Source organism: Anomaloglossus baeobatrachus, chromosome 2 (assembly GCF_048569485.1).
Source record: "Anomaloglossus baeobatrachus isolate aAnoBae1 chromosome 2, aAnoBae1.hap1, whole genome shotgun sequence".
Classification (NCBI taxonomy): Eukaryota; Metazoa; Chordata; class Amphibia; order Anura; family Aromobatidae; genus Anomaloglossus; species Anomaloglossus baeobatrachus.
The window spans coordinates 182735634-182757051 of NC_134354.1; the positions used below are offsets into that span (position 1 = coordinate 182735634).

At 49.3% G+C, this 21418-nt stretch overlaps 1 protein-coding gene across 1 annotated transcript in view; it reads left to right on the forward strand.

Annotated features, from left to right (window-relative positions):
- USP9X (ubiquitin specific peptidase 9 X-linked) overlaps positions 1 to 21418 on the forward strand; it is a 316376-nt gene that overhangs the window by 112972 nt on the left and 181986 nt on the right. Inside the window, 3 exon segments of the mRNA XM_075335516.1 lie at positions 6165 to 6383; positions 8652 to 8767; positions 9314 to 9565. Coding sequence (XP_075191631.1) covers positions 6165 to 6383; positions 8652 to 8767; positions 9314 to 9565 — 587 coding nt within the window.

The window sequence follows — 21418 nt, forward strand, 5'->3', positions numbered from 1 at the left end:
CAAACAGATTTTTTTCTCTCAACTCCCCCCTGCTCCAAGGCCGCCGCCTTCTCGCAGGCCGTGGCATCCTTGCAGGCAAACGGAGTGATTGTCCCAATTCCCGCTCAGGAACAGTTCAGAGGTTTTTACTCAAATCTCTTCCTAGTTCCAAAAAAGGACTGTACCTTCCGGCCCATCCTGGATCTCAAGCTTCTCAACAAGCATGTTCGGGTGCGGCATTTTCGCATGGAGTCCCTGCGATCAGTCATTGCCTCTATGACCCAAGGGGAGTTCCTGGCGTCAATAGACATCAGAGATGCCTATCTACATGTGCCAATCGCAGTGTCACATCAGCGTTGGTTACGTTTTGCGATAGGAGAGGATCATTTCCAATTCTTGGCTCTCCCCTTCGGGTTAGCCACGGCCCCTCTGGTATTCACCAAGGTCATGGCGGCAGTGATTGCGGTCCTGCACCTCCAGGGGTTGGCAGTGCTCCCCTACCTGGACGACCTTCTGGTCAAGGGTCTATCCAGCGCAGACTGTCAGCGGAGTGTTTCGCTCACTCTCGCCACCCTAGCCCAATTCGGGTGGATTGTCAATTTTCCCAAATCCACTCTGACTCCGACTCAACAGCAGTCTCTCCGGCTAGCGGTGCGCTCTCTGCTGAGGCCCCGCCGTTATACCCTCAGGCGCCTGATGCAGGTGCTGGGTCAAATGGTGGCTTCCATGGAGGCTGTTCCCTTTGCCCAGTTCCATCTGCGTCCTCTGCAGCTGGACATCCTCCGCTGTTGGGACAAGCGGCCTTCCTCCTTACAGAGGTTAGTGGCTCTGTCGCCACGGACCAGGAGCTCTCTCCAGTGGTGGCTTCGACCCCTCTCCCTGTCCCAAGGGCGCTCCTTCCTGGCTCCGTCCTGGGTGATTCTCACCACGGATGCCAGCCTATCCGGCTGGGGAGCGGTACATCTCCACCACAGAGAACAGGGCACTTGGACTCCGTCCGAGTCAGCCCTTTCAATCAATGTGCTGGAAACCAGAGCTGTGCTTCTAGTTTTCCTAGCCTTTCACCACCTGTTGGCGGGCAGGCACATTCGAGTCCAGTCAGACAACGCGACAGCGGTTGCCTACATTAATCACCAAGGCGGGACACGCAGCCGCCTGGCAATGTTGGAGGTCCAACGCATTCTTCAATGGGCGGAGGACTCCAAGTCCACCATATCCGCAGTCCACATCCCTGGCGTAGAACACTGGGAGGCAGATTATCTCAGCCGTCAATCCGTGGACGGTGGCGAGTGGTCCCTGCACCCGGCAGTGTTTCAGTCAATCTGCCGCAAGTGGGGCACTCCGGACGTGGACCTAATGGCATCCCGTCACAACAACAAGGTTCCGATTTACGTGGCTCACTCCCACGATCCTCAGGCCTTCGCCGCGGACGCTCTGGTTCAAGACTGGTCCCAGTTTCGTCTGTCCTATGTGTTTCCCCCTCTAGCTCTCTTGCCCAGAGTCCTGCGCAAGATCAGAATGGAGGACCGTCGAGTCATTCTCATTGTACCGGACTGGCCCAGGCGAGCTTGGTATCCGGACCTGCTCCAACTGTCCGTTGAGAAGCCATGGCATCTTCCGGACCGTCCAGACCTGCTCTCGCAAGGTCCGTTTTTCCGCGGCACTCAAATTGACGGCGTGGCTCTTGAGTCCTGGATTTTGACGGCTTCTGGTATTCCTCCTGAAGTCATCTCCACTATGACTCGGGCCCGTAAGTCTTCCTCCGTCAAGATCTATCACAGGACTTGGAAAATTTTCCTGTCCTGGTGTCGCTCTTCCGGCCATTCTCCTTGGCCATTCTCGTTGCCGACCCTTCTGTCTTTTTTACAGTCCGATCTGCAGCTAGGACTGTCCCTCAACTCTCTCAAGGGACAAGTCTCAGCTCTATCAGTGCTGTTCCAGCGGCGTATCTCCCGGCTGGCTCAAATCCGCACCTTCATGCAAGGTGCGTCTCACATCATTCCGTCTTATCGGCAGCCCTTGGATCCCTGGGACCTTAACTTGGTCCTCACGGTATTGCAGAAACCCCCCTTTGAGCCTCTTAGGGAGGTTTCTTTGTATCGTTTTTCTCAAAAGGTGGCCTTTCTAGTTGCCATAACTTCTCTCAGGAGAGTCTCTGATTTGGCTGCACTCTCCTCGGAGTCACCTTTTTTGGTTTTTCACCAAGACAAGGTAGTTCTCCGTCCGACCCCGGACTTTCTTCCTAAGGTGGTCTCTCCCTTCCACCTTAACCAGGATATTTCCTTGCCTTCCTTCTGTCCGGCCCCTGTTCATCGCTTTGAGAAAGCGCTGCATACTCTAGATCTGGTGCGTGCTCTCCGGATCTATGTGGCTTGCACCGCTGCGCTTAGGCGGTGCACCTCTCTTTTTGTGCTAACCACAGGGCGGCGCAAGGGTCTCTCTGCTTCTAAGCCGACCTTAGCCCGTTGGATTAGATCGACCATTTCGGACGCCTACCAGAGTACTCAGGTGCCTCCCCCGCCGGGGATCAAAGCACACTCGACCAGAGCTGTTGGTGCCTCTTGGGCTTTTAGGCACCAGGCTACGGCTCAACAAGTCTGTCAGGCTGCCACTTGGACTAGCCTGCACACCTCTTCGAAGCACTACCAAGTGCATGCTCATGCTTCGGCAGATGCGAGCTTGGGCAGACGCATCCTTCAGGCGGCTGTCGCCCACTTGTAAAGTTAAGCTCCGCCTACTTCTTAGTTTTTCTGTTTATTCCCACCCAGGGACAGCTTTAAACGTCCCATGGTCTGGGTCTCCCAAAGGAACGATAAAGAAAGAGAGAATTTTGTTACTTACCGTAAATTCTTTTTCTTATAGTTCCGTATTGGGAGACCCAGCTCCCTCCCTGTTGCCTGTTGGCAATTTTCTTGTTCCGTGTGTTATCACCGGCTGTTGTCGTGGACAGAGTCTCCGGTTGTTCCGGTTCTTACTCGGTTCTACTTGTGGGTGGCTATTCTCCTTCAGCTTTTGCACTAAACTGGCTAGAACTGGCTACCAGGGGGTGTATAAGCTCAGAGGGAGGAGCTACACTTAAGTGTAGTACTTTGTGTGTCCTCCGGAGGCAGAAGCTAAACACCCATGGTCTGGGTCTCCCAATACGGAACTATAAGAAAAAGAATTTACGGTAAGTAACAAAATTCTTTTTTTTTTTTTTTTTTTGCAGAGATGTGCAAAAAATGTGGTTTTTTTTGGGTTTTTTTTTTTGCAAGAAGTCAAATCTCAATTCTCATGTTCTTTTAATTACTTGTCTCTCACTGGTAACACATTCTATGTAAAATAATCTCTACCTCCAGAGATTATTTTCCTGGCAGGATCCGCCCCATAGCCTGGAAGAGCTCATTTACAGATAAGAAAAGTTAGGATTTCTCTTTAATGAGACATTGTATTGCAGATATTAACCCCTTTAGCCCCCGGGCACTTTCCGTTTTTGCGTTTTTGTTTTTTCTCCCCTTTTTCCGAGAGGCGTAACTTTTTTTTATTTTTCCATCAATCTTGCCATATGAGGGCTTGTTTTTTGCGGGGCGAGTTGTACTTTTAAATTAAACCATAAGTTTTACCATATAGTGTACTGGAAAACGGCAAAAAAATTCCAAGTGCGGAAAAATTGCAAAAAAAGTGTGATCGTACAATAGTTTTTAAGATATTTTATTCACTGTGTTCACTATATGGTAAAACTGATGTGTGGGTGTGATGCCTCAGGTCAGTACGGGTTTGTAGACACCAAACATGTATAGGTTTACTTGTATCTAAGGGGTTAAAAAAAAATTCACAAGCTTGTCCAAAAATTCGTGGCGCACGTTTTGCGCAATTTTCCAAAACTTGTAGCGTTCTCATTTTTCAGGATCTGAGGCTCAGTGATGGCTTATTTTTTGCGTCTCGACCTGACGTTTTTAACGGTACCATTTTTGCGCAGATGCTACATTTTAATCGCCTGTTATTGCATTTTGCACAAAATTTGCGGCGAGCAAAAAACGTAATTTTGGTGTTTGGAAATGTTTTGCCGCTACGCCGTTTACTGATCAGATTCATTGATTTTATATTGTGATAGATCAGGCATTTCTGAATGTGGCGATACCAAATATGTGTGTATTTTGTATTTTTTTTTAACCCTTAATTTTCAATGGGGTGAAAGGGGGGTGATTGGAACTTTTTTTAGGTTTTTTTTTTTATTTTTTTTAGTTTTTTAAACATTTTTTTTACTTTTTTTTTTTAAGTTTACTAGTCCCCCTAGGGGGCTATAGCGATCAGTAATCCGATCGCTTTGCACTATCTGCAGATCTCAGCTACAGAGCTGAGAACTGCAGATTTACTGCTTTACTTTCAATGCCGGCTGTATTCCGGCATTGAGAGGAAGTGAGTCATGTTAGCTACAGGCGTCATCACATGACCCTGTGCTACCATGGCAACCACCGAAAGTCACGTGATCATGTCACGTGACTTCGGGTGGGAGCGGGGTAAGTGACTGTCATGGCGGCGCCCATATACATATCGCTGCCAAGATTTTGGCAGCGAAATGTAAGGGGTTAATGGCCGCCGGTGGAAGCGATTCCACCCGCGGCTAGCAGGCACACATGTCAGCTGTTGATAACAGCTGATATGTGTGCGGATCGCTGCCGCCTGCCGGCGGCAGGGGGCGAGGCTTACCGGCACACGATCCATGACGTACCCAGTACGTCATGGGTCGTTAAGGGCTTAAGGTATCATTGTATTCAGCTTCCTATGACCTGCATGCCCATATAGATGGCTTAGGAGGGTTGATCCATCTGCCAATTTCCTTTAAAAGCTAAAAACTATGCGTGCCTTATGGTAGTTAGTAAGAGAGGATGTATTAGTTAGGACGTGGCTTATATTTTTCTCTGTAAGTTGACACGAAATAATCACTTATTTGAATCTTCTTTTTTTTCTGTACATTGCCTTGTTTACTTTAATAAAGAAAGATTAAACATAAAAGCTAAAAACTGTGGGGGAAAGCTTACTTCACTATTGATGAATAAGAGCAAAAGCGTTCACATGGTGCAGATTTTAACCATAGTTTTTAAAAATCGTACCTACATAAGGAAAATGAATTTGGCGGTGAGTCCACAACCATAGCCTGTATTCTATGAATAAATTGGGCAGAGGGGACAGCATGGAGCCCACAACTGCATTGAGACTGTCTCTTAAATGACTGTTTAAAGAGAACCTGTCTTTTTTCGGCAGTGGCCTTGTGTTGGTTGAGGCGTTTTTTCTCCTTTGGAAGGAGACTGTTCGTATTATAAAATGTGGTTACATGTCCTATGCGTGCCTTAGGGTAGTTGGTGAGAGAGGATGTATTAGTTAGGACGTGGCTTATATTTTTCTCTGTAAGTTGACACGAAGTAATCACTTATTTGAATCTTCCTTTTTTTTCCTGTTAATTGTCTTGTTTACTTTAATAAAGAAAGATTAAACATAAAGAGAACCTGTCATGTAGAAAAAAAAATCCTATTAACCTGCAAATATGGGGTTAATATGCAGGCTAATGCTGTTCTGACGCCGTGTGAATGCCACACTGAGAGCCCCGCTGCCGGGTGGCAATGAACATTATCCCTCCCATGAGCATCTGGTTTTCAGTCAGAGGTGTGGCCCGTGCAGTTTGTCACTGGTGTGTGAACGGCGGCTGCAACCGCGCCCTGGCACAGACTGACAGCCAGCTTAGCAGTGCCTTGATCCGGCTACTGTGACTGAAGCTGCGCCCCTATGATTGAAAGATGGAGGCTGTCAGGAGAAATTAAGATCATTTCCTCTCAGCATCTATTAACCTGCAGATTAACCCCATATCTGCAGGTTAATAGTTGGTGGTTAGGTTTTTTTTTTCTCTTTCACATGGCAGGTTCCCTTTAATATAATCTATTGACTTTCATATGCATTACACTTTAGTGAGTGCTGCACAAAGCCGAGGAAATAGTGATTACCATATGATAAATAATAGTACAGTGCCAGCAGTCGTGTGACGTCCTATTGGTTGTAGCATGATTTATAACTATGGCAAATTTTGTTTTTGGAAATGACCTGGGTTTACAGGGTTTCAGTATGACCAGGATTTGTACTGTATTTATCACAATGCCTTTTATCAAGTTGAACCATTCACTCACATGTATAATTTTTCTTCCCATGAACAGAGGTGTATAATTAATAACACTCATCGCCTTGTGGAGCTATGTGTGGCCAAGCTTTCCCAGGATTGGTTTCCACTTCTTGAGCTTCTTGCTATGGCCTTAAATCCTCATTGTAAATTTCATATCTACAATGGTACACGTCCATCAGAGACTGTGCCAGCTGGTGTCCAGCTGGCAGAAGATGAGCTTTTTGCCCGTCCTCCTGACCCAAGGTCTCCAAAGGTGGGTGACGTAGTATATTGTGAGCCGTTGTTAACCTTTTGAGGGATATAAGTTTTTTTTTTTTGTGTTGTTTTTTTTTCTATTTTGGAAATAGTCATTGACTTTACATTCCAATAATATAGAGTATAATGAATTATGCTAAGGGTGCGTGCCTACGATCAGGAATAGCGGCGTTTTGGATGCAGCGTGTTTCCACTGGATCTAAAACACTGTGTTGTGCAGTAGAAGCACAGTGGATGGGATTTATAGAAATCCCTTGTCCACTGTGCTTCTATTCTCCGCAGGAAAATTGACATACGGCGCAGCTCGGAAAGCCATGTCGTATGTCAATTTTGCTGCGGAGACGCGAGTGTTCTCCGCAGGGACGACACAAAATCTGCATTGGCCCGAATCCTGATCGAGGGCACGAGCACCTGCAGAGAACACTTGTGACCCAGCAGGAGAGGACATGCTGTGTCCCGATCATGTGTGCACCCACCCTTTCAGGAAATTGGTCACATGTATGTTGATTCTATGAGAGCTTTTACTGATTGTTTTGCTGCTTAGCAATGTGTTGGTGGCTTAGGCTACTTTCACACTTGCGTTAGTCGTAATCTGCTGCTTTGGAAAACGGTGCAATCCGTTAACGGCTTGCGCTGTTTCCCATAGACTTGGATGGACAACAGATTGCGACTAATGTGTTTGTGTGGCATCCGCCACGTGACAGATCAGTCGTGGAACGACTGACCATCGGGCGGCAGGAACAAAGCATGTAGCGTTTTTTGAGCGGCGGAAACCTTTTTTGTTAACTGCGCATGCTCCGCTCTTATGTTTAATCATTGAAATCAATGTTCTCTCTCTCGGCGGCTGAACGATCAACTGATTGCCCAGCGGCCGGATTTTGTGAGTGATTAGCTGATCGCCTGCGGGCGGCTTTTGAGAGTAATCAGCTGATTGGCCGGCTTCTGAGAGAGATCAGCTGATTGGCCGGCTTCTGAGAGAGATCAGCTGATTGGCCGGCTTCTGAGAGAGATCAGCTGATTGGCCGGCTTCTGAGAGAGATCAGCTGATTGGCCGGCTTCTGAGAGAGATCAGCTGATTGGCCGGCTTCTGAGAGAGATCAGCTGATTGGCCGGCTTCTGAGAGAGATCAGCTGATTGGCCGGCTTCTGAGAGAGATCAGCTGATTGGCCGGCTTTTGAGAGCGATCAGCTGATTGGCCGGCTTTTGGGGGCGATCAGCTGATCGGCCTGCCACCGGTAAAACAGTAAAAAAAAAAATCATTGTTTTGCAGCATCAGTCACATCAGTTGTGCCACTGTCTGCACCGCATCCGTTGCATCATTCACACAACTGATTGTGACGGATGCCGCACAACCCAAGTGTGAAAGTAGCCTTCGTTTTGGGTTACTCAGCTGCATTTTGTAGACCTATATATAAACATACAAATCTGTCATTTAAAGGCAATATGTCAGATGCCTTATTCTTCCAAATTGCATGAGTAAAACAGGCTCTGTTAAAGGGAATTGGTCACAAAGTTTTTACTATGCCATCTGAGAGCAGTATAATGTAGGAGGAGAGACCCTGATTCCAGCAATGTTTCACTTATTGGGCTGCTTGCTGTCATTTTGATAAAATTATGGTTTTATTTACTGCAGATATACCAGTTTTTTCTTAATGTTGAGCTCTGTAAAGCCTCGCCCACACCATTGATGGGATAAAAGCGGTCTGTCAATGTGCAGAATACACAGAAAGCTGCCGTAGGTGGGAGAGGGGTTATACAGAACTCATGAATATACAGGATTGCATGTCTACTGGTCCTTTTCTACACTAAGGAGCCCAGTAAGTGACAGATCACTGGATTCAAGGTATTTTTCTCTAGATAATGCTGCTCTTAGGTTTGGTGCCAAAATTTGGTGACAGATTTTTTTAATGGAAATCTGCAATTTCATGCTGTAACACTGTTGCATTTTTGAGAAAACTATAGTAAGTTGCTGAGCATGAGGTGACCCGAATAAGTCACCCAGGGATGTACCCACCAGCTTCTCCCCAGCCAAGTTAACAAGTCTGTCCCTATATATAAGTAGAGAGCTTTCAGTTTAGTGGAGCGGGGCAGGGAGAAGTCAGCTGGACAAGGCTGTGACCATCGTCCTTGTTGCCTCGTCATCGGGGCTCCCTTTATAGTATGTAATGAAGTACAGAGAAGTTGACAATAATTGTTAATTTTTTCATCTTACTCGTGATTCAGAAACTAGTTGTATGTGTGTAACCTATTTCTTTTTTTCTTTTAGGGTTGGTTAGTTGACCTCATAAATAAGTTTGGCACGTTAAACGGGTTCCAGTTACTGCATGATCGCTTTATGAATGGCTCCGCATTGAATGTTCAAATCATTGCAGCTCTCATAAAGTAAGTTACAACTGTATCTCTGCTTCTCTATGCTGTAGCTTTAGGCCAGAGGTGTGGATAACCGTATTACACAGGCAACATCTACATGCAGATGTGAATAAGATATACCCTATTGTTATCACTTATGTTTTCTTTTTAATTTGCTATGCTTGCTATATTTAAAGGGGTCATCAATGTTTTTGACAAGTCTGCAGTCCGAGCACATTCTGCTTTCTGCCGTGCGATGATACCTTTAGTTTTATGTTCTTCGTGTGATCATTCTGATCTGTGTCTCTTACTTTTTGGATTAAGGATTATTTAACACGGAGATGTAATTTCTGCAAATTTTGTGTTTATGGCGCATCATGTTCTTGCAGTCTGCATTATCCTTGGGACTGTTGGCGGTCCCAGCAGTCCGGCCTGCAGCGATCAGTAATTTATTCCCTATACCATTATTGGGGGGTACGGTAATTGCCAAACTTAGTAGAACTAGTGATTATTGGTATTTTCTTTATCACCAGGACCTTGTGCTTCAGTGCTAACATGTCTTACTCTTGTCTCCTGTAGGCCATTTGGACAGTGCTATGATTTTTTAACTCTTCACACAGTCAAGAAATACTTTCTTCCAATTATAGAAATGGTTCCTCAGTTTCTAGAAAATTTAACTGATGATGAATTGAAAAAAGAAGCAAAGAATGAAGCCAAAAATGACGCGCTCTCAATGATAATAAAATCCCTCAAAAACCTAGCTTCTCGTGTTCCGGGGCAGGAAGAAACTGTCAAAAATTTAGAAATTTTTAGACTTAAAATGATACTTAGGTGAGTTTTACATGTCTGCATGTAATTGGCTTTACTTCTTCTTTTTTTTTTTTTTTTTTTTTAATCCTTCAGTAGCTGTCACCATTTCTTGCGGTTTTTACTGGCCACTGGGGCTATTCTACAGTTGTACCTACTGTCCTTCCAGGATATTCTCTTAAGCATTAGATTTAGCATTAGTCATAGGTATTTCGTATTGAAGCCCCTTATGAGCCTTTGTGAAGGGAGGGGGCAGCGGTGACACCAGCTGTTGTGAATGGTGGATCCTGTGCGGTGTATATAGAAGAGTTTACAGCCATTGTGTAATAATGAGATTTCTGAAAACTGCTGAAATTACAAAAAGTATGAATAGGCCCAGTGGCCACTTTATAGTTTTATTTTTTTTTAGGCCTTAAAAAAAAACAAAACAAAAACCTTTTGACCCACAATTGACCACTTTCTGGTGGTACATTCCCTTTAAACTTGTGATATTCTCATTCTATGAATTTTTATTTTTGTTTTTCATGAGGTACACAATTATTTGCAGTAATACATAGTTTTCTCAGGTTGTAAAGCTGTGGTAAAAGGCAGTGTCTCACTTGTTGCAGTGTCTTGAATCCAAAGTGGAGAAACTCATTTGAAGAAGCCACTTTTGCTTTACCATTCATGGTTAGGCCCATATCACACATCTGGCATTTCACTGGATTGACGGATCCGGCACACTCCAGTACAGTGTTAATATGTACAATGGCATCGCAGCAAGCTCCAGTCACAATAATAATAATAATTCATTTATATAGCGCTATTAATTCCACAGCGCTTTACATACATTGGCAACACTGGGGCTCACAATCTATATTCCCTATCAGTATGTTTTTGGAGTGTTGGAAGAAACCGGAGACCCTCAGAGGAAACCCACGCAACCCACGCAAACACGGGAGAACATACAAACTCCTTGCAGATGTTGTCCTTAGTGGGACTAGAACCCAGGACCCCAGCGCTGCAAGACTGCAGTGCTAACCACTGAGCCACCGTGCCGCCCGTCAGTTTGTGACCGGAGGTTGCCGCGATGCCATTGTACTCTATACACTGTACTGGAGTGTGCCGGATCTGTCAATCCAGTGAAATGCCGGATGTGTGAAAGCAGCCTTAGTCGTGTATCCATCCTTTCATTTTCTTGGCTCCTCTTGTAAAGGTCCATTTCTCCCATCCATAGCTGCCCCTGACTATAGGAGGGGATCACCTAGGGAAAGTATTCCAGTAGCCTGACCTGCATAACATACTATTTTAAGAGTTCTCAGTTAGGGCTCATTCACAGGATTTTTTTCACATGCATGTGCCATCTTTCTTGCACATGACAGTTTATGGGGCTTTCCACATGTCTGATTTTTGGATGACCGAATTTGGTCCTTGTAGAATTGTTACAACATATCTGACATTGATCAGAGTCAGTCAAACGTTGCAATCCTAGTCTATGGCTCCTTAAAAGAAAATCGGAGAGCACTTGGATCTCATCTGTGTGCTGTCTGTGTTTTACAGACTGATAGGAGGGGAGTTATGTTTTGTTTTTTTTTTCCTTCCATCAGCTAAAAACTGAAATGCTGATCAACTCTGATGAAACTGTCCATTTTCATCCTACTTCAAAAAAAAAACCAAAAAAACAAAAGCAAAGACCTCTGAATCTTAATTCTGCCAGAACAGCAGTCTGAGAGTCGGTTGTCTGCACCCAGGTTCCCTGTTTGTTGTAGTGGGCGCTTTCCATTTTTGAGGATCAGTTAACAAAGTTTTCTTTGTCGCGCCATTGGGAGACCCAGACAATTGGGTGTATAGCTTCTGCCTCCGGAGGCCACACAAAGTATTACACTTTAAAAAGTGTAACCCCTCCCCTCTGCCTATACACCCTCCCGTGGATCACGGGCTCCTCAGTTTTATGCTTTGTGTGGAAGGAGGCACACATCCACTCATGCATTCTCATATTAGTTATGTCGGTTGGAAGAAAAGAGGGCCCCCACGGGGCCCCCGGCATGTTCCCTTCTCACCCCACTATGTCGGCGGTGTTGTTAAGGTTGAGGTACCCATTGCGGGTACAAAGGCCGGAGCCTCATGCCGTCTCCTTCACCATCCCTTAGCGGCTCTGGGAGAAGTGGGATCCTGAACGGTCAGCCATTTGCTGGGACCGTGCTCCCTCCGCAGCCCCTGTGGGAATCTGCCGGACCGGAGTCTATTCAACCTCAGGGACCGGGCCCTGCAACTCTAAGGTACTCTGTGTCCCCATTGGGGAATATGCAGGAGCGCACCTTCTTCCCGGACGCTGCGGCAGCTGCTGAGTTGAGAAGACTGGCGGACTTCCGCGCCGACCGTGCCTGCTTGTCGGGCACGGTCTCAAATTTAGTCCCCGGCTTCATCGTGGCCTAGTCGCAAAAATCCCGCCCCCGGGCCTGCCTGTCAGGGGTAAGGGCGGGACTGCCGACCTGACGTCTGATGTGAGGGCTGGAGCATCCTGCATGTTTCCTCCCCCCTCACTGATCACTGTGGGGACCCCAGATTCCCGCACTTTCCTGGCGCCGCCCACGGCTCCACTCCTCCCCTGAGATCTCCGGCAGCCATTTTTTGGGCATTCTGCCGGTGGAGGATTCTCAGGAACAGCTCTGCAGCTCCAGGGGACCTAAAGCTGGGAATCTGGAGGCACACACTCCGCTTGTTAGCGGTCGGTAAGCCACACCGGTCACCCGGTGCTGGTCCCCCCCAGGGTGCCGGAATAGATACGTATTTATATATATATTTCTGTTCGGTCGGGCTGTATACCCTGTTTTTGCCCATATACCCTCAGTGATCATTCTCCTAGGAGACAACAGCATGTCGTCCACAAGGAGCAAAGCTGTTAAGGCACAGGGGTTTTTTGCGGCCTGTACCTCTTGTGGGGCTATGTTACCTGCGGGTTCCACCTACCCTCACTGTGAGCAATGCTCGACCCCTGTTTCACTTGCTCAGCCGGAGCCTCGGTCACTAGTGGACCCCTCGGCTCATGTAGACCCCCCTGCTCCCCCTGTCCAGGCGGCAGGGACAGAGTTCTCCTCTTTTGCTGAGAAACTCTGAGTCACTTTCACAATCCATGGCTCAGTCTATGGACAAATGGTCTGCCAAGCTGCTAGAAGCTTTGCAGTCCAGACCGGTCCTTACACAGGCCCCGGCCCCTGTTGGATCGTCACCTCCAGGCCCCTCTCGGTCTGAGCCGCAGCGCGCTCCCAGGTTGGGCCCTAGGTCCCACGCGGAGGACTCCTGCCAGGACCACAGTCCTAGACAGGCTAAGCGGGCTCGCTGGGAATCTTCCCCGACTTCTTCACGCTGCTCGGGTTCCCAGCTTGAGGACTCTCTGGAGGACGAGGCGGACGTCGCAGCTCAGGGTTCTGACCCTGACGTCGCCCTTAACCTTGATACACCTGAGGGGGACGCATTAGTGAATGATCTTATCTCGTCCATCAACCAGGTATTGGATCTCTCTCCCCCGCCTCCTACTGTGGAGGAGTCGGCGTGTCAGCAGGAGAAACACCAGTTTCGGTTCCCCAAACGTACACTTAGTGCGTTCTTCGATCACTCTAACTTCAGAGACGCTGTCCAGAAGCCCAGAGCGGTTCCGGACAAGCGCTTTACTAAGCGCCTCACTGACACGCGTTACCCCTTCCCCGCTGAAGTCGTTAAGGGGTGGGCTCAATGTCCCAAGGTGGATCCTCCAGTCTCTAGATTGGCGGCTCGATCTGTGGTATCGGTGGCAGATGGCTCATCGCTAAAGGATGCCACTGACAGGCAGATAGAGCTCCTGGTGAAGTCCATCTTTGAGGCCACGGGCGCGTCTTTTGCCCCGGCCTTTGCAGCCGTGTGGGCACTCCAAGCTATCTCGGCCTGTCTGACTGAGATTAATGCTGTCACACGTAATTCTGCTCCGCAAGTTGCGTCTTTGACTTCTCAAGCATCAGCTTTTTCTTCCTACGCCATGAACGCAGTCCTAGACTCGGCTAGCCGTACAGCTGTGGCATCCGCTAACTCTGTGGCAGTCCGCAGGGCCTTGTAATTGCGCGAATGGAAGGCAGACTCGGCCTCCAAGAGGTTCTTAACCGGTTTGCCGTTTTGTGGCGAACGCTTGTTTGGCGAACGATTGGATGAGATTATTAAGGAATCCAAGGGAAAGGACTCCTCCTTACCCCAGTCCAGACCTAAGAGACCTCAACAACGGAAAATACAATCGAGGTTTCGGTCCTTTCGTCCCTCCGCCAAGCCCCAATCCTCTTCGTCCAGCAGGCAGGAGAAAGGCCAGAGGACCTCCTATGCGTGGCGGTCCAAGTCACGCCCCCAAAAGGCCGCAGGAGGCACTGCCTCCAAGGCGGCCTCCTCATGACTCTCGGCATCCCCTAACCGCATCCTCGGTCGGTGGCAGGCTCTCCCGCTTTGGCGACGCCTGGTGGCCACATGTTCAAGACCGATGGGTGAGAGACATTCTGTCTCACGGTTACAGGATAGAGTTCAGCTCCTGTCCTGCGGTTCGTTTCTTCAGAACCTCTCCGCCCCCCGCTCAGGCCGACGCACTTTTTCAGGCGGTGGACGCTCTGAAGACAGAAGGCGTTGTGACCCCCGTTCCCCTTCAGGAACGTGGTCGCGGCTTTTACGCCAACTTGTTCGTGGTGCCAAAAAAGGACAGATCATTCCGTCCCGTTCTGGACCTCAAACTGCTCAACAGACACGTGAGAATCAGAAGGTTTCGGATGGAATCTCTCCGCTCGGTCATCGCCTCGATGTCACAAGGAGACTTCCTAGCATCGATCGACATCAAGGATGCTTATCTCCACGTGCCGATCGCACCCGAGCATCAACGCTTCTTGCGTTTCGCCATCGGGCACGAACACCTTCAGTTCGTGGCATTGCCTTTCGGCCTGGCGACAGCCCCACGGGTTTTCACCAAAGTCATGGCATCCGTCGTGGCGGTCCTACACTCTCAGGGCCACTCGGTGATTCCCTACCTAGACGATCTCCTAGTCAGGGCCCCTTCTCGGGTGGCGTGTCAACACAGCCTTACAGTCGCTCTGACGACTCTCCAGCAGTTCGGGTGGATCATCAACTTTCCAAAATCCAAGTTGACACCGACCCAATCACTGACTTACCTCGGGATGGAGTTTCATACACAGCGGTAGTCAAGCTACCGCGAGACAAACAGCTTTCTCTGCAGGCAGGGGTGCAATCACTTCTTCGGAGTCAGTCACACCCCTTAAGGCACCTCATGCACTTCCTGGGGAAGATGGTGGCAGCGATGGAGGCAGTACCGTTTGCGCAATTCCATCTACGGCAGCTCCAATGGGACATTCTCCGCAAATGGGACAGGAGGTCGGCTTCCCTCGACAGGAACGTCTCTTTCCCTTGCAACCAAGACGTCACTTCAGTGGTGGCTCCTTCCCAACTCTCTATCGCAGGGAAAATCCTTCCTACCCCCAACCTGTACTGTGGTCACCACGGACGCGAGCCTGTCAGGGTGGGGAGCGGTTTTTCTCCACCACAGGGCTCAGGGAACCTGGACTCCGATAGAATCGTCCCTTCAGATCAATGTTCTGGAAATAAGGGCAGTGTATCTAGCCCTATTGGCTTTTCAGCGGTGGCTGGAGGGAAGGCAGATCCGTATCCAGTCGGACAACGCCACTGCCGTCGCATACATCAACCACCAAGGCGGCACTCTCAGTCGTCAAGCCTTCCAGGAAGTCCGGCGGATTCTGCAGTGGGTGGAAGCCACAGCCTCCACCATCTCCGCAGTTCACATCCCGGGCGTAGAAAACTGGGAAGCAGATTTTCTCAGTCGTCAGGGCATGGATGCGGGGGAATGATCTCTGCACCCAGAAGTGTTTCGAGAGATCTGTCGCAGCTGGGGAACGCCGGACGTCGATCTCATGGCGTCACGGCACAACAACAAAGTCCCGGCATTCATGGCACGGTCTCAGGATCACAGAGCTCTGGCGGCGGACGCGTTAGTTCAGGACTGGTCGCAGTTCCGACTGCCTTATGTGTTTCCTCCTCTGGCGATGCTGCCCAGAGTGTTACGCAAGATCAGGTCCGACTGCCGTCGCGCCATTCTCGTCGCTCCAGACTGGCCGAGGCGGTCGTGGTACCCTGATCTGTGGCATCTCACGGTGGGTCAGCCGTGGGCGCTTCCAGACCACCCAGACTTGCTGTCACAAGGGCCATTTTTCCATCTGAATTCTGTGGCCCTCAACCTGACTGTGTGGCCATTGAGTCCTGGCTCCTAGCGTCTTCAGGGTTATCTCAGGATGTCATTGCCACCATGAGACAAGCCAGGAAGCCAACGTCCGCCAAGATCTATTACAGGTCTTGGCAAATCTTCTTATCCTGGTGCTCTGATAACGGTTCCTCTCCATGGCAGTTTGCCTTACCCACTTTTCTTTCATTCCTCCAATCCGGAATGGAAAAGGGTTTGTCACTCGGCTCTCTCAAGGGCCAAGTATCGGCACTCTCCGTATTTTTTCAAAAGCGTCTAGCCAGGCTTCCGCAGGTCCGCACGTTCCTGCAGGGAGTTTGCCACATAGTCCCACCTTACAAGCGTCCGCTGGAACCCTGGGATCTTAACAGGGTGCTAACGGCTCTTCAGAAACCACCTTTCGAGCCGCTGCGGGATGTCTCTTTATCACGTCTTTCGCAAAAGGTGGCCTTTCTAGTGACCTACCGTTCTTCTGGGCTTCCACTTCCTTCAGGGCTGAAAGCCCATTCTACCAGAGCCGTGGGTGCGTCCTGGGCATTGCGGCACAGGTTTACGGCTCAGCAGGTGTGTCAGGCAGCGACGTGGTCTAGTCTGCACACTTTCACGAAGCACTATCAAGTGCATACCTATGCTTCGGCAGACGCCAGTCTAGGTAGGCGAGTCCTTCAGGCGGCGGTTGCCCACCTGTAAGAGGAGGGCCGTTCGGCTCTTTTTATTGAGGTATTCTTTTACCCACCCAGGGACTGCTTTTGGACGTCCCAATTGTCTGGGTCTCCCAATGGAGCGACAAAGAAGGGAATTTCTGTTTACTTACCGTAAATTCCTTTTCTTCTAGCTCCTATTGGGAGACCCAGCACCCGCCCCTGTTCCCTTCGGGCTGGTTGTTCTTTTGTGTACACATGTTGTTCATGTTGAATTGTTCTTTTGGTTCATGGTTCAGTTCTCCGAACATCCTTCGGATTGAATTTACCCTATACCAATTCATAAGTCTTCTCCTTCCTGCTTTTGCACCAAAACTGAGGAGCCCGTGATCCACGGGAGGGTGTATAGGCAGAGGGGAGGGGTTACACTTTTTAAAGTGTAATACTTTGTGTGGCCTCCGGAGGCAGAAGCTATACACCCAATTGTCTGGGTCTCCCAATAGGAGCTAGAAGAAAAGGAATTTTCGGTAAGTAAACAAAATTCCCTTCTTTAACCTGTTCACATTAGTTGTTACAAACCAACAATGGAAGAGAAAAATACGAAACAAGATGTAACTATTAGCCTATGTGCCCACGATAGCTCGCACCTGCGGATTTATCCACAGGTACGTCCGTAGGTTTCCGCAGCTGATCCCCGGAATCCGCAGATGTCCATTGCTGCGGGAAACCTGCGGACATTCGTGCGACTTGCCTGCGGAAGTCCCAGCCTCTATCTCCGTAGTGGAGGGCCGGGATTTCTGCAGGTATTTCCGCAGGAATAATTGATATGCAGTTGTGTGGCTGCAGGACATCCGCAGCATATTCCACAGCTGCACATACCGCAGCATGGACACACACTCCCCATGTCCCATAGGATAACATGGGGAGTGTCTGTACTTCCTAAAACCTGTGGATTTATCTAGAAAATCCAGATAAATCCGCGGGTACATTGTCCCGTGGGCACATAGCCTTAGAAAACACGCCTGCGACTTTACCTGATAATATGAAATGAAATCTGAAAAATAGGATGTATTGTGAACTTGATATTCCAGACTCCAGTCCTTGTTCATGTTTAAGTGGCCACACAAATATATAACCTTCTTATGTGTCTGCTCCCGGTGTCTGTAATTGTCCGCAGTCCTATCCCCCTCTCACATGTGTTGTGGACCTTTCTGAATTACACATGGAAGAAGGAGGAGAATATTTTGAGACACTTCGCAAACATCAATGTGCCAATAGACTTTAATTTTCAAAGATGGCACCCTAGCCACCATAAAGGAACTGCAACGAACATATACACATCTCATTTCTTTGTGTTTATGTAAACAATTTCTTCATAAGCTTTTTATTATATTTCTAGAGAATACGATGTACCACACATTCTCTATGACCCTACCTCCACTATTATGATTTGTACTTTCTACTTCTAGCCGCTGCCTACTTTTAGTTTCACAAATTTGTGTGTATTCTGTTCTTAACAATTTTAGGAGAAAATTTAATTATTTTTTTTTATGTTTGCAAGAACCAATTATGTAGAAAGTATCTTTTGTGAGCCCAAAGCATTCTTTTGAATTGCAAATTTCTTCAGCGCTCTATTGGGAGACCCAGACGATTGGGGTATAGCTACTGCCCTCCGGAGGCCACACAAAGCACTACACTAAAAAGTGCAAGGCCCCTCCCCTTCTGGCTATACCCCCCCCCCCCCGTGGTATCACGGGTTCTCCAGTTTTCAAGCTTTGTGCGAAGGAGGTCAGACATCCACGCATGGCTCCACAGATTTTAGTCAGCAGTAGCTGCTGACTATTTCGGATGGAAGAAAAGAGGGCCCATATAGGGCCCCCAGCATGCTCCCTTGTCACCCGTGGATGGTGTTGTAAGGTTGAGGTACCTATTGCTGGTACAGAGGCTGGAGCCCCACATGCTGTTTTCCTTCCACATCCCCTTGTAGGGCTCTGTGGAAGTGGGATCCTGCCGGCCTCTAAGCTCTGACGCCGGGCTCCATCCACAGACCCATAGCACCTGATGGATATGGAGCAGGAGTACAATCAGGGACATGGCCCTGCATCATACAGGTACTCTGTGTCCCCGGCAGGCACAGACACACTCCGGGCTGGCTGGGTGTTGTAGTGCGCCGGGGACCGTAACGTGGGAGTTAGTGTCCCTACAGTTTACTGGGGGACTTTTGTGTTGTGGGAACGCAGCGCCGACCCCCACTGGACCGGCGGCGCTGCTGTGACTTGTAGTGCGCCGGGGACACGCCGACCGCGCTTTTACGGCGGCGGCGTTTATAAATCCAGTCCCCGGCTTTTGCGGCCTAGCTCCGCTTCGTTCCCGCCCCCACCCTGTCAATCAGGGTAGGGGAGAGACGCTGTTTCACCGCAGCGACGAGGGCTGGAGCCTGATTTACATGCTCCAGCCCTCTCACTAGGCACAGAGGGAAGCAGGCTTCCCGCTCTTAGCCAGGAACGCCCAGGGCCCGCCCCCCCCTTCTCTCCCAGGACGCCGGCAGCCATTACATGCAGTCTGGCTGGAGGAAGGACGCAAGGCTCTGGGAGACCTGGACTAGGGGGCTTTGGAGACCACACACCCGCTCTTAAGCGGGCGGTAAGCGGCTTTTCAGCTGGCCCCTCTAGTGCCTCAGTGTGCATTGGTGTACTGTGTCACCAGATATATATATTTATTTATTTCTTGCACTGTGAGGTCGCTTCCTGGCTGGATACCCCAGATCGCTCTGAGGAGGCAGCAACATGTCATCCACAAAACGCAAGGCTGCCAAGGCTAGGGCTGTGTACACTGCGTGTGCTGCATGTGGGGCTGCTCTACCAGCAGGTTCCAAAGACCCCCATTGTGTGCAATGCTCAGATCCGGTGCTGCTTCGCCAGCCGGAGTCCGGAGGGGTAGTGACCCAGGCTGAGACGCTTGTAAGTCCTGCCCCGGTGTCAGGGACAGACTTTGCAGTTTTTGCTGATGGAATGTCTGTGACTATGGCAAAAATCCTTGAAACTTTGCAATCCATGACTGGGGCTCAGTCTATGGACACGGCGAGGTCTCTGTCCTCTAATCCCCCTCAGTTGGAATTAATCCAGACTGCAAGGGGGTCCCCGGCTTCCCAGGCTGAGTATTATGACTCAGATGATAGCCCCAGCCACCCTAAGCGAGCTCGCTGGGAAAGACCCTCAACGTCATCACACTGCTCAGGGTCTCAGCGCAATCAGTCGCCCTGTGATGCGTCTGAAGAGAGTGATCAGGAGTCTTATCCTGGAACCCCTCTCAATCTGGATGCCCCGGATGGGGACGCCATGGTAAACGAGCTTATCTCAGCCATCAATAGACTGTTGGATATTTTTCCCCCAGCCCCTTCTGCAGAGGAGGCAGCTGCAGAGCAGGAGAAGTTTCGTTTCCTCTATCCCAAGCGTAAATTGAGTGCTTTCTTGGATCACTCTGACTTCAGAGAGTCAATCCAGAAACACGACGCTCATCCAGAAAGGCGTTTCTCTAAACGTTCTAAGGATACACGTTTTCCTTTCCCCCCTGATGTGGTCAAGCGCTGGACCCAGTGTCCAAAAGTAGACCCCCCGATTTCCAAACTTGCAGCTAGATCCATAGTTGCAGTGGAGGATGGCGCTTCACTTAAGGATGCCAATGACAGACAGATGGACTTTTGGTTAAATTCTGTCTATGAAGCTATCGGCGCGTCGTTTGCTCCAGCATTCGCAGCCGTATGGGCACTCCAAGCTATTTCAGCTGGTTTAGCAAAAGTGGATGCTATCATACATCCAGCGGTGCCGCAAGTGGCGTCCCTTACCTCGCAGATGTCTGCGTTTGCGTCTTACGCTATCAATGCGGTCCTAGAATCTACAGCCGCACCTCTATGGCGTCCGCCAATTCGGTAGTTTTGCGCAGAGCCTTGTGGTTAAAGGACTGGAAAGCAGATGCTGGTTCCAAAAAATGTTTAACCAGCTTGCCTTTATCTAGAGATAGACTGTTTGGCGAGCCATTGGCTGACATCATTAAACAGTCCAAGGGTAAAGACTCTTCCTTACCCCAGCCCAGATCAAGCAAACCTCAGCAGAAAAAATGGCAGCAGAGGTTTCAGTCCTTTCGAGGTTCGGGCAAGACACAATTCTCCTCGTCCAAAGGGACTCAGAGGACGCAAAGAGTCTCAGATTCCTGGCGGGCTCACGCACGCCCCAAGAAAGCAAATGGAGGAACCGCTTCCAAAGCGGCTACCTCATGACTTCCAGCCCCCCCCCTCCGCATCTCCGGTCGGGGGCAGGCTCTCCCGCTTTTCCGACATTTGGATGTCACAGGTCAAAGACCGGTGGGTGACAAACATTTTGTCTCGCGGGTACAGAATCGAGTTCAGTTCTCGTCCTCCAGCTCGGTTCTTCAGAACCTCCCCACATCCAGACCGAGCAGATGCCCTGCTGCAGGCGGTGGACTCCCTAAGAGCGGAAGGAGTAGTGGTTCCTGTACCGCCTCAGGAACAAGGGCGAGGGTTTTTACTCCAATCTCTTTGTGGTTCCAAAAAAGGACGGCTCGTTCCGTCCTGTTCTGGATCTAAAGCTGCTCAACAAACATGTGCACGCCAGACGGTTCCGGATGGAAACCCTCCGCTCTGTCGTTGCCTCAATGTCTCAAGGAGACTTCCTTGCCTCAATAGACATCAAAGATGCTTATCTCCACGTGCCAATTGCTACAGAACATCAACGTTTTCTACGTTTTGTGATAGGAAACGACCATCTTCAGTTCGTAGCTCTGCCATTCGTCTGGCGACAGCCCCCCGGGTCTTCACCAAGGTCATGGCGGCGGTGGTAGCAGTCTTGCACTCTCAGGGACACTCGGTGATCCCTTACCTAGACGATCTACTTGTCAAGGCACCCTCTCAAGAGGCATGCCAACTCAGTCTACATGCTACGCTGGAGACTCTACAGACGTTCGGAT